The sequence below is a fragment of the Pseudopipra pipra genome, chromosome 4 (genome assembly GCF_036250125.1).
Source record: "Pseudopipra pipra isolate bDixPip1 chromosome 4, bDixPip1.hap1, whole genome shotgun sequence".
Classification (NCBI taxonomy): Eukaryota; Metazoa; Chordata; class Aves; order Passeriformes; family Pipridae; genus Pseudopipra; species Pseudopipra pipra.
The window spans coordinates 71,152,365-71,166,644 of record NC_087552.1 but is presented as its reverse complement, the minus strand read 5'-3'; the positions used below and the strand labels follow the sequence as shown (position 1 = coordinate 71,166,644).

The 14,280-nt window shown below is 53.1% G+C and overlaps 2 protein-coding genes and 1 long non-coding RNA gene across 3 annotated transcripts in view; all 3 read right to left on the bottom strand.

Annotated features, from left to right (window-relative positions):
* LOC135413614 (inositol 1,4,5-trisphosphate receptor-interacting protein-like 1) overlaps nt 1–7,121 on the bottom strand; it is a 726,729-nt gene extending 719,608 nt beyond the window's left edge. Inside the window, exons 1-2 of the mRNA XM_064653541.1 lie at nt 7,022–7,121; nt 5,562–6,583 (exon numbers count right to left, since the gene is read on the bottom strand). Coding sequence (XP_064509611.1) covers nt 5,645–6,580 — 936 coding nt within the window. The 5' untranslated portion in view covers nt 6,581–6,583; nt 7,022–7,121 and the 3' untranslated portion in view covers nt 5,562–5,644. The remainder of the gene's footprint in view (nt 1–5,561; nt 6,584–7,021) is intronic.
* A 3,415-nt stretch (nt 7,122–10,536) lies between these two features.
* LOC135413894 (uncharacterized) lies at nt 10,537–11,023 on the bottom strand. The gene is made up of 2 exons (XR_010430467.1): nt 10,772–11,023; nt 10,537–10,715 (listed from the first exon to the last, which is right to left on the bottom strand). It is a non-coding gene; the product is annotated as an uncharacterized LOC135413894 (long non-coding RNA).
* A 1,902-nt stretch (nt 11,024–12,925) lies between these two features.
* On the bottom strand, nt 12,926–14,174 carry LOC135413611 (inositol 1,4,5-trisphosphate receptor-interacting protein-like 1). The gene is made up of 2 exons (XM_064653539.1): nt 13,161–14,174; nt 12,926–13,104 (listed from the first exon to the last, which is right to left on the bottom strand). The coding sequence occupies exon 1, from the start codon at nt 14,172–14,174 to the stop codon at nt 13,239–13,241; it is 936 nt and encodes a 311-aa protein (XP_064509609.1). The 3' UTR covers nt 12,926–13,104; nt 13,161–13,238.
* Nucleotides 14,175–14,280: the final 106 nt, after the last annotated feature.

Sequence of the window (14,280 nt, the reverse complement as noted above, 5' to 3'; positions counted from 1 at the left end):
CAAATATAAACTTTAGGTAATATAAACATGAAAATATTAATATAATCTCTGATATTTGCAAATATTGCTCAGACTGAATTTAAGTTTCCCATCAGGGTTTTTTTTGCAAGCAGTTTTATGGTATCAAGGCTTATGGTTTGGGCACAACAATTATGGCATGCTAGGAATCACTTTGAGGTTCTCCCAAAAAGTTACATGGGTACAAAGTCGAAGCCCAAACTTACGAGATTTAACTAGACTGAAGTTTCTATACACTTTTGTGGATCTGGACACTAGTGACTGGCTTCGTCTCCTACAGCTTTAGCAAGCTAAACTTTAGAAATAAAAGTTTCTCATTCAGAAATTGCTCTGAAGTGAGAGAATATTTTTTCATGCAGCCTGGGGATGGAGAGATGAGTGTTCTTACAGGAGCAACTGTCTTTCTTCCTTGATTACTGAGAGATTTATGATTTCTTTGCCCAGAGAGGTTGTGGCTGCCCCATCCTTGGAAGTGTTCAAGGGCAGGTTGGATGGGACTCTGAGCAACCTGGTCTAGTGGAAGGTGTCCCTTCCCATGGCAGGGGGTTGGAATTGGATGAATTTTAAAGTCCCTTCCAACCCAAACCATTCTATGATTCTATCATTCTAAATTTTTAATTTTAGTTAAAAAAACCCCCACAAATAAAAGGCCTAAGGGTATGTCCTAGAATCTCATGGGTCACTATTTAACAAAGTGTTTGGTTCTCCTAGGAGAAAGAAAAAGAGATCCTCAAAGGGACAGAATGTAGTACAGTTAAACTCTGGAGCTTGCAGATGTGCCAGCTAAAACTGAGGAATCCAGTTGTGACTTTAAATTGCATCTCTAGAGTTGATAACCTTGGCCTGATTCCTATATGCTTTGATATAAGAAAGGCAATGGAATTATAGTGACTTGAATTTTGTCAGATCAAAATTAAGACTCCAGATATTTATTAAATTATTCAAAAAGACTCATGTTGAAAATAACTAGTGGAGAAAGCAATAATCTTGAAACAGGGCCCTGAAAATAAGCAAATGTGACCTGTGTGTACATATTAGTATAATTTTATGCTCCATTTCCAACATGGATATTACAATAATATTTCACACAAATCATAGGTCAATTTTCACAGAGATGCTGCCCTAAAGGTGCATGAAATTGCATTAGGAGGTGCAACTCACATCATACTTGGCAATGACAATTGAACAGAAAAGTAATGTTTCAGTGACCTCACAGCTTTGAAAGCGATGGTGGGTTTCACGGTGTAAAACGAATGTTCCACCAGAATGCACCAGCTGTAATTAAAATGGTTTGCATTGTTCCTCACTCTATGAAACCTTCTATGAATGTTAGCACAGGCACCTGCCTTACCAGAGCTTAGGTAGTTTTGTTATATTTTAATTTTCTAAAAAATACATGTGCCAAAACACTTCTTTCTTTGCTATTCCCCATGGCCTTGTAGCTTTTTCTCATCAGTGTAAAAACTTGAAGACAGTTGCAGTTCATTCGTTTTCTTGAGGCTTGACTGTGTTATCTGGCCAAAAAAACAAAACCATGAAGTCCAGGTCAGGCCAAATTCCCTGACTGCTGGCTCATGGAACGGACAGTCAGTGCTCCTTCCAATGCCCAGATTTACCTGGCTTAAATCCCTGTGCTCGATGCTCCTTATCAGCTGCCACCAGGATTCCAGATGGGTTTAATTAGTGAGAAACATTAGTCCCAAGGACTGAGATAGAATTAAGACTGGATGACTTTTGGCTTGGTTTCTTTGATTTTTTTTAACCCAGAGTACATATTTCTGGGCAGCTGATCTATACCGAAACTTTTTATGTTCCTTTTGTCAAGACAATTTTCCTTCACAGTTCATTGATGTTTGGTAAATGCCATAAAGAGCAGATTGTAGATTTATCCTTATATTTGTCTGTCTACTATGTTCCAACTTGACTACAAAGGTCTGTATAATTAAGGTCTATATAATCAGCAGAAGCCAGTGAATAAAGAAGGTGAAATTCTTGTCTTTGGGACTCAATAGCTGTTAGAATTTTTCTCAGTCTCTATGTGACTCAATTTATTTACCTAATAAAAACCTAAAGTTTTAAGACATACCTCCTCACATCCTTCAGAGGACAATTTGAACAAAATTAAAACATGACAATACAAAATGAGCAATTATCCTCACCTACATGAAATGAGAAATGAAAATGTAATTTTGTTCAAAAAGTAATTGCCCAATGTAAACAGACTTCTTAGCAAATACCTCTCCACACCCTAATTTTGTGTTTCAGAAAACAACTGGCATGCAAACCATAAGAAAGTCTGACTAAGAGATTTAATGGCCTCAGACATTTCACATGAAATGTATATTCATTCACATTAATGTAATTAATCATTATTTAAGTACTGTCAGCCAGAATGTGGATTTTCAAATGGCACCAGTCTCCCCTTCTATCCCAGCAGTGCTAGCATTACAAATTTAGAGAAAAAAACAAGTAATTAAATTGTTTTTATCAGTTTCAAGAGCATGGGAGGCGTGATTTATATGCACCTTTATAATCTTAGCTCAAATGAAATCAATTTTTAGTTCACTGTGTAGGTCAGCTCTGAACTGTGATTACATGAATCACCACCGTGAAATGTAGACAGAAAGGGATGTCCTTAGAAAAGTGGGTCTTTTCATTGGCTGTTGCTTTAATTTCCTATGAAGAAATTATATCCAAACATTTTCTCCAGGTCTCTTTAAGAAGCAAGTGCTGTCAAGCTTTATTCCTTCAGATGTGGAAAACAATAGTTTTCTACTAAGTGTTATGTAGGTGACTGGTAAAAGAACATGAATGCAGAAATTCATGCATCAGTATTTGAAACTTCATTAACATCTTTCCTGCTCCATAAAACAGGTGCACCTTTTCACAGCAAACCGTGCAACAGTCAGATGCATCACTATAAAAAATGTTACATGCATTTTTTGTCACTGGCTTTGGGGAAATCCTTGGATTACTGAAATAAATGTCTTTTTCTTTCTCATTAGTTTTATGAAATGAGCACCAGTATGTTTCACATTTGTCTTTATGCTCAGTGCTTTCTAAACCACTGCCTGGTTCCTTTACCCTATAATGAAAAAAACCATACATACGGATTTTTTTTTCCTATTCAACAGATACCCTAAAGACCATGATAGCCACTTCATATAAGATATAATACCCATGCTCATAACAAACACAAGTATGAAGCAAACCCTTCACTGCATACACCAGCATAGTTCACTTTCATTTCAATATATAAGAGAACAAAATAGAATTTGACAGGTCATCTACTCCTTCATCTGTACCACAGATGAATAATTTTTACCTTTTTTTTTTCTCAACAGATGTTTACAGATGTTTTGTTTGTCACAGGCCAATTAATGACTTACTGGCACATTCCACAGCCTGGGAATTTCTGTCAGACCTGTTTTTTCTCATTTAATGAAGATGTAGAACAGCCTCTGGGCAATATTGCTGTCCTAGTAGCTCAACACAATGCAGAACAGAAGTGGAACACTTGCTCATGGTTGGATCCACAGGACATCCTGGAAGCACTCGTCTTTGTATGGATGTGAATTTTCTCTCACAGGAGAAGTTGCTCCAGAGCAGGTCATAAAACTAGGAATCTGGATCCCATAACTGCCAAGGTTAAGTACTTAATCTTCTAGTGATGGACAAATAAGAGAACTCTCCATTCTGACTTGCGATACATTTAATCAGTAATTTATTCACTTTTTTTTAATTTACCCAGAGATATTGTGGGTGCCCCATCCCTGGTAGTGTTCAAGACCAGGTTGGATGGGGCTCTGAGCAACCTGGTCTAATGAAAGGTGTCCCTGTCAAAGGCAGGGATTGGAAAGAGATGATCCTTAAGGTCCTTTAAAACCCAGGCAACTCTATGATTGTCTTCTTCTAAGTACAACTTCTTTTTTTTAAATAGAGGCAACTGAAAGTTTTGATGAGCATTCCTCAACTTTTTCTTCTTGAACTGAAAACCTGATTTATTTTTCCCCTCAGGTTTTTATTGAAATACATAATCTAAAATTTATGTGGATGATGATCTGGGGCATTCATAGAAAGGCACTGACACAAATCTCTAATAAATAAAGTATGCCATCATATCTGCAAAAAGAAATATATGCTTGAATTATCTAAAAATATGGGTTTCTGGATCCCTTTCCCCACCCACGACGTGGGGCGGCCCAGTTCCAGTTCCATCTCCATCTGAGGAACTATTCCAACATCTTGAAGGACGGGGAAAGGGAACTCCAGCATCAGGGGTTTCAGGTCCTGAGCCTGGAGGAGAGAGGTGCCCTCTCCTCCCTCCACGCACGTGGCTCCATGGCAGGCACAGAGACAGCACACCAGGCGTGGAGAGGAGGCAAGAGAGAGTTTATTGTTGGGGATGTTACATTTATAGGCTTAGGAGGATTCACAAAGTAACTAATTACAGGTTGCAGGAAGGGGTTAGCAACCAATAGGAAGGGGTTAAAAGGGGCCAATGAGAACACCTAAGGATACATTCTTGCATGAAATAACACTTGTTGTGAGGGGTGTTGGGAAGAAAAAGCATGAGTTTGCAAAGAGGCCACCAAAAGCCATTATAAGAAATGTTTAAACAAGACTTTTCCCATATAATGCAGGTTTAGTGCCACATGGGTTGGTTTAAAAAACCAGAAAAACTACAAGTATGAAAAAGAGACTTCTAAGAACTGAAGAATGGTTGGGGTCGGAATGAATCCTAAAGAAAACCTTGTTCCAAGAGTGTATAAAAATTATCTGATTATACTTTTCTAGTACGTGTAAGCCCCTAACTAAGCATGAAAGGGCTGAGATTTATTCTTCGCTAGAACAGATAAAATTGTATATTAATTCACCAATATTCAGAGACAAAAAAGATGCTCCAAAAAAATATTTTAACAGGAAAGGGTGGAGCAAAAGCTACATTAAGGAGACGGGAGCCCCCAAGATTTGGAAATGCTCATGCTCCAAAGGAATGCTCAAAGTCCCAAGGTCTGCAAAAAACTCAAACTAGTTGAAAAGTAAATTCCATCCTTGGCATGGACGGTGGTCTGTTAGTGCCTGAGCTAGTGGATAAGCACACAGCAGTGGGCTTTGGAAAACGGGCTCAGGTGCAAGGGAAGAGAGAAGGCAAGGGACGAATTCACGAGGCGAGGGAGAGAAAGAGAGAAAGAAGAGAGACAACTCCCCAGCAGCCCCAGCCCCAGCCCCAGCCCCAGCCCGGCAGTACGAGAAACAGAAAAGGCCTTGACACTGGGCAAGCTCTGCTCAACCTTTCTCTTTATTTTCAAGTTGGAAGCAGAAAGGGAGCAAAATACAACCCCATGTGGAGTAGATGAAGAAGATGGAAGCCTATCCTGACTATCTATCTTAGCCTAACTCTACCCCAGCCTAAACTCGCCCTTGGGAAAACACTAGCTTAACGTCTAACCCCCTACAAGCCTAAGGCCATCCTAAGCCTAACACTACCCCCCGCCTAAACCCGCCCTTGGAAATCTAACCCCACACTTAATCTATCCTACTCTACTCTATCCTACTCTACCCTACTCTATCCTACTCTAACTCTAGCCCAGACTAAAGCAGCAGGTGGGAGAGCTGCAGGTGCCTATTCCAGCACCAGGAAGTTGCCTGGCCGGCCCTGCCGCAGCACCAAGAGCAGCTCAGCGCAGAGCTGCACCTCGCAGGGGCCGGTCAGCAGGAGCCTGCAGGAGCAGGAGGAGGGCAGCAGCTGGAGCTTCCAGTCATGCCACTGGGGCAAACGCTCCCAGGCTGCTTCCACCAAGTCCTGCACCCAGCCGGCGACTTTCTCCACCTCCAAGTGGGAGTCTGTGCAGAGGGTGCGGAGCAGGCGCGAGGGCTGAGCGTCGTGCGTGGGGTGGACAAAGCACGACGTCTCCCCCGTCGTGCTGGAGCACGAGCACTCCAGCACCACCCGGATGTTGGAGCACCTCTCTGGCACGTTCTTGCCGGCGGGCGGCTGCAGCTGGAAAGAGTGCCTGGGGGGTGGCCTCAGGAAGACGACCAGCTGGTAGATGATCTGGTGCCCCAGGTCACTCCAGGACTCGATGGTGCCCTGCTTCTGGGTGGCCGGGTGCAGCTCTGGCATGAAGGTGCTCTGGGAGAGCACCTGGCACACCTCCAGCAGGTCCCGCACCAGCTTCTTCAGGGTGCGGCCCATGTAGGGCAGTTCCTGCAGCGGTGACCGGCTGAGCTCTGGGAAAGGCCTGACGGCCCCGGCTGCTGCGCCGAGCTCTTCTTCCTCCTCTCCTCGCCAGCTGTCCCGCTGACGGCGCCAGGCCAGCCAGCAGAGCACAGCCGCTGCAGCCACCCAGAAGAGCCAGTGCTGCAAGATCCACAGGAGTGGAACTTTTTCCAGGGCCCTCCTCCACTCCATTTCCTCCCACAGCTCGCTCATCTTCTGCTCCACAAATATCTGCCGTCTCTTCATCCGCTCCGCAGCGACTGCATCGCTCGGGCGATCGTGGGTCGGCTTGGGCAGGACGGCCAGCACAGCCAGGAGGAGCACAAGTGCTGAATCCATGGCCTGCAGGAGATGGGAGACAAGTTTGCTCAGCGGCTCGGGGTGGGAGGGAGCATGGGCATCAAGGCTCGAAGGGAAGGCAGTGCCTGGCTGCAGACAGCACAGGGCCCATCCTGCCCCAGCCCGGAGCCTCCTTGTCAGTCCCTGGCTGGGTTGTGCCCCGGCAAAAGGCAAGAGACACCCCAGCAGAGCCTCCCGAGACCCCCTCCCTGCCACACCACGGCAGCCCATGGAGCCGGGGGCAGCCGGCCCATCCCCAAAGCCTCTTTGGGCACCTGCCACCACAGAGAGCCCTGAGCAGCTGTGTGTCAGGCCCCAGGGGCACAACCGGGCCCTGCTGGGAGGGACTCAGTTTTCCCTCAGGGCTACAACCCCCCCCCCCCCCCGCGCATCATCCCCACCCCCCATCCATCCCAGCCTTCCCCCTGCATCTGTACTCACTGATCGCCCAAGTCCAACTGCCCTGGGGCTGCCCGCTGTTGTCCTTAGGGACAGCTCCCATTGTGACCTGTCCTCCGTGATGTCACAGCCGCCAGAGACACCCGAGTCACGCAGCCAACGAGCCCCCGCCTTCACACCGCTCCCCTCAGCAGCACTTGCTTCTGGCCATCAGCACCCCAATTCCAAAGCCAGCGGGCAGGAGCTCCCTGGGGGTCTCTTGCCAAAGTGGGCAGCCCCAGCCACTCCCATGACCAGCCTTGGCAGGACAAGCCTGTGACCATGAGGACACAGGTGCAGAGCCGCAGAACCTCTGCACGGGACGTTGCCCCGCCGGCTGGGCCTCCACCTGACTCTGACGAGTGGCAGCGCAGCACCAGCACAGCTCCGGCCACTTGGCTTCCCGTCAAATCTTTGGGCATTTCAATAAAGCTTTGCATACCGTTTCCCACGTGATCCTTTGCGACCAAGTGTCCAGCACACAGCTGGAGAAACACAGCTTGCCGTGGCTGAGTGCTTGGCTCACGGCTCCGGCACAGACGGCACTGGGCACTGGGGGAACTTCACACTGGCCACCTGGCACTAGTCGGCTTGCACAGGGCTCCTTCTTAGGCCCTGTGCTCTTCCACATCTTCATCAAAGACTTGGGGGCAGGACTGCAAGGGACACTGAGCAAATTTGCAGGTGATGCAAAAGCGGCAGGAGCTCTTGTCTCCCTCAGAGGCAGGCAGGCCCTGCTGCCAGACCTCGACTCTAATACTGGGGGGCTGAGCAATCAGTAAGCCGAGGGAGTTCAACAAGGGAAAGTGCCGGACTCTGCAGCTGGCACGGGGCAAACCTGCATGGAGGGACCTGCTGGGGAATGAGGTCATTGGCATGGACGGTGGTCTGTTAGTGCCTGAGCTAGTGGATAAGCACACAGCAGTGGGCTTTGGAAAACGGGCTCGGGTGCAAGGGAAGAGAGAAGGCAAGGGACGAATTCACGAGGCGAGGGAGAGAAAGAGAGAAAGAAGAGAGACAACTCCCCAGCAGCCCCAGCCCCAGCCCCAGCCCCAGCCCGGCAGTACGAGAAACAGAAAAGGCCTTGACACTGGGCAAGCTCTGCTCAACCTTTCTCTTTATTTTCAAGTTGGAAGCAGAAAGGGAGCAAAATACAACCCCATGTGGAGTAGATGAAGAAGATGGAAGCCTATCCTGACTATCTATCTTAGCCTAACTCTACCCCAGCCTAAACCCGCCCTTGGGAAAACACTAGCTTAACGTCTAACCCCCTACAAGCCTAAGGCCATCCTAAGCCTAACACTACCCCCCGCCTAAACCCGCCCTTGGAAATCTAACCCCACCCTTAATCTATCCTACTCTACTCTATCCTACTCTACCCTACTCTATCCTACTCTAACTCTAGCCCAGACTAAAGCAGCAGGTGGGAGAGCTGCAGGTGCCTATTCCAGCACCAGGAAGTTGCCTGGCCGGCCCTGCCGCAGCGCCAAGAGCAGCTCAGCGCAGAGCTGCACCTCGCAGGGGCCGGTCAGCAGGAGCCTGCAGGAGCGGGAGGAGGGCAGCAGCTGGAGCTTCCAGTCATGCCACTGGGGCAAACGCTCCCAGGCTGCTTCCACCAAGTCCTGCACCCAGCCGGCGACTTTCTCCACCTCCAAGTGGGAGTCCGTGCAGAGGGTGCGGAGCAGGCGCGAGGGCTGAGCGTCGTGCGTGGGGTGGACAAAGCACGACGTCTCCCCTGTCGTGCTGGAGCACGAGCACTCCAGCACCACCCGGATGTTGGAGCACCTCTCTGGCACGTTCTTGCTGGCGGGCGGCTGCAGCTGGAAAGAGTGCCTGGGGGGTGGCCTCAGGAAGACGACCAGCTGGTAGATGACCTGGTGCCCCAGGTCACTCCAGGACTCCATGGTGCCCTGCTTCTGGGTGGCCGGGTGCAGCTCTGGCATGAAGGTGTTCTGGGAGAGCACCTGGCACACCTCCAGCAGGTCCCGCACCAGCTTCTTCAGGGTGCGGCCCATGTAGGGCAGTTCCTGCAGCGGTGACCGGCTGAGCTCTGGGAAAGGCCTGACGGCCCCGGCTGCTGCGCCGAGCTCTTCTTCCTCCTCTCCTCGCCAGCTGTCCCGCTGACGGCGCCAGGCCAGCCAACAGAGCACAGCCGCTGCAGCCACCCAGAAGAGCCAGTGCTGCAAGATCCACAGGAGTGGAACTTTTTCCAGGGCCCTCCTCCACTCCATTTCCTCCCACAGCTCGCTCATCTTCTCCTCGAGAAACATCTGCCGTCTCTTCATCCGCTCCGCAGCGACTGCATCGCTCGGGCGATCGTGGGTCGGCTTGGGCAGGACGGCCAGCACAGCCAGGAGGAGCACAAGTGCTGAGTCCATGGCCTGCAGGAGATGGGAGACAAGTTTCCTCAGTGGCTTGGGGTGGGAGGGAGCACAGGCATCGAGGCTTGAAGGGAAGGCAGCGCCTGGCTGCAGACAGCACAGGGCCCATCCTGCCCCAGCCCGGAGCCTCCTTGTCAGTCCCTGGCTGGGCTGTGCCCCGGCAAAAGGCAAGAGACACCCCAGCAGAGCCTCCCGAGACCCCAACCCTGCCACATCACAGCATCCCATGGAGCCAGGGGCGGCCGGCCCATCCCCAAAGCCTCTTTGGCACCGGCCACCACAGAGAGCCCTGAGCAGCTGTGTACCAGGCCCCAGGGGCGCAACTGGGCCCTGCTGGGAGGGGCTCAGCTTTCGCTCGGGGCTACAACCTCCCTCCCCCCCGCGCATCATCCCCACCCCCCATCCATCCCAGCCTTCCCCCTGCATCTGCACTCACTGATCGCCCAAGTCCAACTGCCCTGGGGCTGCCCGCTGTTGTCCTTAGGGACAGCTCCCATTGTGACCTGGCCTCCGTGATGTCACAGCCGCCAGAGACACCGGAGTCACGCAGCCAACGAGCCCCCGCCTTCACACCCCTCCCCTCAGCAACACTTGCTTCTGGCCATCAGCACCCCAATTCCAAAGCCAGCGGGCAGGAGCTCCCTGGGGGTCTCTTGCCAAAGTGGGCAGCCCCAGCCACTCCCACGGTCAGCCTTGGCAGGACAAGCCTGTGACCATGAGGACACAGGTGCAGAGCTGCAGAACCTCTGCACGGGACGTTGCCCCGCCGGCTGGGCCTCCACCTGACTCTGACGAGTGGCACCGCAGCACCAGCACAGCTCCGGCCACTTGGCTTCCCGTCAGATCTTTGGGCATTTCAATAAAGCTTTGGATACTGTTTCTCACGTGATGCTTCGCAACCAAGTGTCCAGCACACAGCTGGAGAAACACAGCTTGCCGTGGCTGAGCGCTCGGCTCACGGCTCCGGCACAGATGGGGGAAAAAGGGTGCAAGGGAAGAGAGAAGGCAAGGGACGAATTCACGAGGCGAGGGAGAGAAAGAGAGAAAGAAGAGAGACAACTCCCCAGGCAGCCCCAGCGCCAGCCCCAGCCCCAGCCCGGCAGTACGAGAAACAAAAAAGGCCTTGACACTGGGCAATCTCTGCTCAACCTTTCTCTTTATTTTCAAGTTGGAAGCAGAAAGGGAGCAAAATACAACCCCATGTGGAGTAGATGCAGAAGAGGGAGGCCTATCCTACCTATCTTAGCCTAACTCTACCCCAGCCTAAACCCGCCCTTGGAAAATCGAACCCCATTCTTAATCTATCCTACTCTACTCTTATCCTACCCTATCCTACTCTATCCTACCCTATCCTACTCTACTCTTATCCTACTCTATCCTACTCTATCCTACCCTATCCTACTCTAACTCTAGCCCAGACTAAAGCAGCAGGTGGGAGAGCTGCAGGTGCCTATTCCAGCACCAGGAAGTTGCCTGGCCGGCCCTGCCGCAGCGCCAAGAGCAGCTCAGCGCAGAGCTGCACCTCGCAGGGGCCGGTCAGCAGGAGCCTGCAGGAGCGGGAGGAGGGCAGCAGCTGGAGCTTCCAGTCATGCCACTGGGGCAAACGCTCCCAGGCTGCTTCCACCAAGTCCTGCACCCAGCCGGAGACTTTCTCCACCTCCAAGTGGGAGTCTGTGCAGAGGGTGCGGAGCAGGCGCGAGGGCTGAGCGTCGTGCGTGGGGTGGACAAAGCACGACGTCTCCCCCGTCGTGCTGGAGCACGAGCACTCCAGCACCACCCGGATGTTGGAGCACCTCTCTGGCACATTCTTGCCGGCGGGCGGCTGCAGCTGGAAAGAGTGCCTGGGGGGTGGCCTCAGGAAGACGACCAGCTGGTAGATGACCTGGTGCCCCAGGTCACTCCAGGACTCCATGGTGCCCTGCTTCTGGGTGGCCGGGTGCAGCTCTGGCATGAAGGTGTTCTGGGAGAGCACCTGGCACACCTCCAGCAGGTCCCGCACCAGCTTCTTCAGGGTGCGGCCCATGTAGGGCAGTTCCTGCAGCGGTGACCGGCTGAGCTCTGGGAAAGGCCTGACGGCCCCGGCTGCTGCGCCCAGCTCTTCTTCCTCCTCTCCTCGCCAGTTGTCCCGCTGACGGCGCCAGGCCAGCCAGCAGAGCACAGCCGCTGCAGCCACCCAGAAGAGCCAGTGCTGCAAGATCCACAGGAGTGGAACTTTTTCCAGGGCCCTCCTCCACTCCATTTCCTCCCACAGCTCGCTCATCTTCTCCTCGAGAAACATCTGCCGTCTCTTCATCCGCTCCAGAGCGACTGCATCGCTCGGGCGATCGTGGGTCAGCTTGGGCAGGACGGCCAGCACAGCCAGGAGGAGCACAAGTGCTGAGTCCATGGCCTGCAGGAGATGGGAGACAAGTTTCCTCAGTGGCTTGGGGTGGGAGGGAGCACAGACATCGAGGCTTGAAGGGAAGGCAGCGCCTGGCTGCAGACAGCACAGGGCCCATCCTGCCCCAGCCCGGAGCCTCCTTGTCAGTCCCTGGCTGGGCTGTGCCCCGGCAAAAGGCAAGAGACACCCCAGCAGAGCCTCCCGAGACCCCAACCCTGCCACATCACAGCATCCCATGGAGCCAGGGGCGGCCGGCCCATCCCCAAAGCCTCTTTGGCACCGGCCACCACAGAGAGCCCTGAGCAGCTGTGTACCAGGCCCCAGGGGCGCAACTGGGCCCTGCTGGGAGGGGCTCAGCTTTCGCTCGGGGCTACAACACCCCCCCCCCCCGGGCATCATCCCCACCCCCCATCCATCCCAGCCTTCCCCCTGCATCTGCACTCACTGATCGCCCAAGTCCAACTGCCCTGGGGCTGCCCGCTGTTGTCCTTAGGGACAGCTCCCATTGTGACCTGGCCTCCGTGATGTCACAGCCGCCAGAGACACCCGAGTCACACAGCCAACGAGCCCCAGCCTTCACACCCCTCCCCTCAGCAGCACTTGCTTCTGGCCATCAGCACCCCAATTCCAAAGCCAGCGGGCAGGAGCTCCCTGGGGGTCTCTTGCCAAAGTGGGCAGCCCCAGCCACTCCCACGGTCAGCCTTGGCAGGACAAGCCTGTGACCATGAGGACACAGGTGCAGAGCTGCAGAACCTCTGCACGGGACGTTGCCCCGCCGGCTGGGCCTCCACCTGACTCTGACGAGTGGCACCGCAGCACCAGCACAGCTCCGGCCACTTGGCTTCCCGTCAGATCTTTGGGCATTTCAATAAAGCTTTGGATACTGTTTCTCACGTGATGCTTCGCAACCAAGTGTCCAGCACACAGCTGGAGAAACACAGCTTGCCGTGGCTGAGCGCTCGGCTCACGGCTCCGGCACAGATGGGGGAAAAAGGGTGCAAGGGAAGAGAGAAGGCAAGGGACGAATTCACGAGGCGAGGGAGAGAAAGAGAGAAAGAAGAGAGACAACTCCCCAGGCAGCCCCAGCGCCAGCCCCAGCCCCAGCCCGGCAGTACGAGAAACAGAAAAGGCCTTGACACTGGGCAATCTCTGCTCAACCTTTCTCTTTATTTTCAAGTTGGAAGCAGAAAGGGAGCAAAATACAACCCCATGTGGAGTAGATGCAGAAGAGGGAGGCCTATCCTACCTATCTTAGCCTAACTCTACCCCAGCCTAAACCCGCCCTTGGAAAATCGAACCCCATTCTTAATCTATCCTACTCTACTCTTATCCTACCCTATCCTACTCTATCCTACCCTATCCTACTCTACTCTTATCCTACTCTATCCTACTCTATCCTACCCTATCCTACTCTAACTCTAGCCCAGACTAAAGCAGCAGGTGGGAGAGCTGCAGGTGCCTATTCCAGCACCAGGAAGTTGCCTGGCCGGCCCTGCCGCAGCGCCAAGAGCAGCTCAGCGCAGAGCTGCACCTCGCAGGGGCCGGTCAGCAGGAGCCTGCAGGAGCGGGAGGAGGGCAGCAGCTGGAGCTTCCAGTCATGCCACTGGGGCAAACGCTCCCAGGCTGCTTCCACCAAGTCCTGCACCCAGCCGGCGACTTTCTCCACCTCCAAGTGGGAGTCCGTGCAGAGGGTGCGGAGCAGGCGCGAGGGCTGAGCGTCGTGCGTGGGGTGGACAAAGCACGACGTCTCCCCCGTCGTGCTGGAGCCCGAGCACTCCAGCACCACCCGGATGTTGGAGCACCTCTCTGGCACATTCTTGCCGGCGGGCGGCTGCAGCTGGAAAGAGTGCCTGGGGGGTGGCCTCAGGAAGACGACCAGCTGGTAGATGACCTGGTGCCCCAGGTCACTCCAGGACTCCATGGTGCCCTGCTTCTGGGTGGCCGGGTGCAGCTCTGGCATGAAGGTGTTCTGGGAGAGCACCTGGCACACCTCCAGCAGGTCCCGCACCAGCTTCTTCAGGGTGCGGCCCATGTAGGGCAGTTCCTGCAGCGGTGACCGGCTGAGCTCTGGGAAAGGCCTGACGGCCCCGGCTGCTGCGCCCAGCTCTTCTTCCTCCTCTCCTCGCCAGTTGTCCCGCTGACGGCGCCAGGCCAGCCAGCAGAGCACAGCCGCTGCAGCCACCCAGAAGAGCCAGTGCTGCAAGATCCACAGGAGTGGAACTTTTTCCAGGGCCCTCCTCCACTCCATTTCCTCCCACAGCTCGCTCATCTTCTCCTCGAGAAACATCTGCCGTCTCTTCATCCGCTCCAGAGCGACTGCATCGCTCGGGCGATCGTGGGTCAGCTTGGGCAGGACGGCCAGCACAGCCAGGAGGAGCACAAGTGCTGAGTCCATGGCCTGCAGGAGATGGGAGACAAGTTTCCTCAGTGGCTTGGGGTGGGAGGGAGCACAGACATCGAGGCTTGAAGGGAAGGCAGCGCCTGGCTGCAGACAGCACAGG

Excerpts from the sequence above, each read along its gene's own strand:
- LOC135413611 (XM_064653539.1), bottom strand. The coding sequence starts at position 14,174 with ATGGACTCAGCACTTGTGCTCCTCCTGGCTGTGCTGGCCGTCCTGCCC.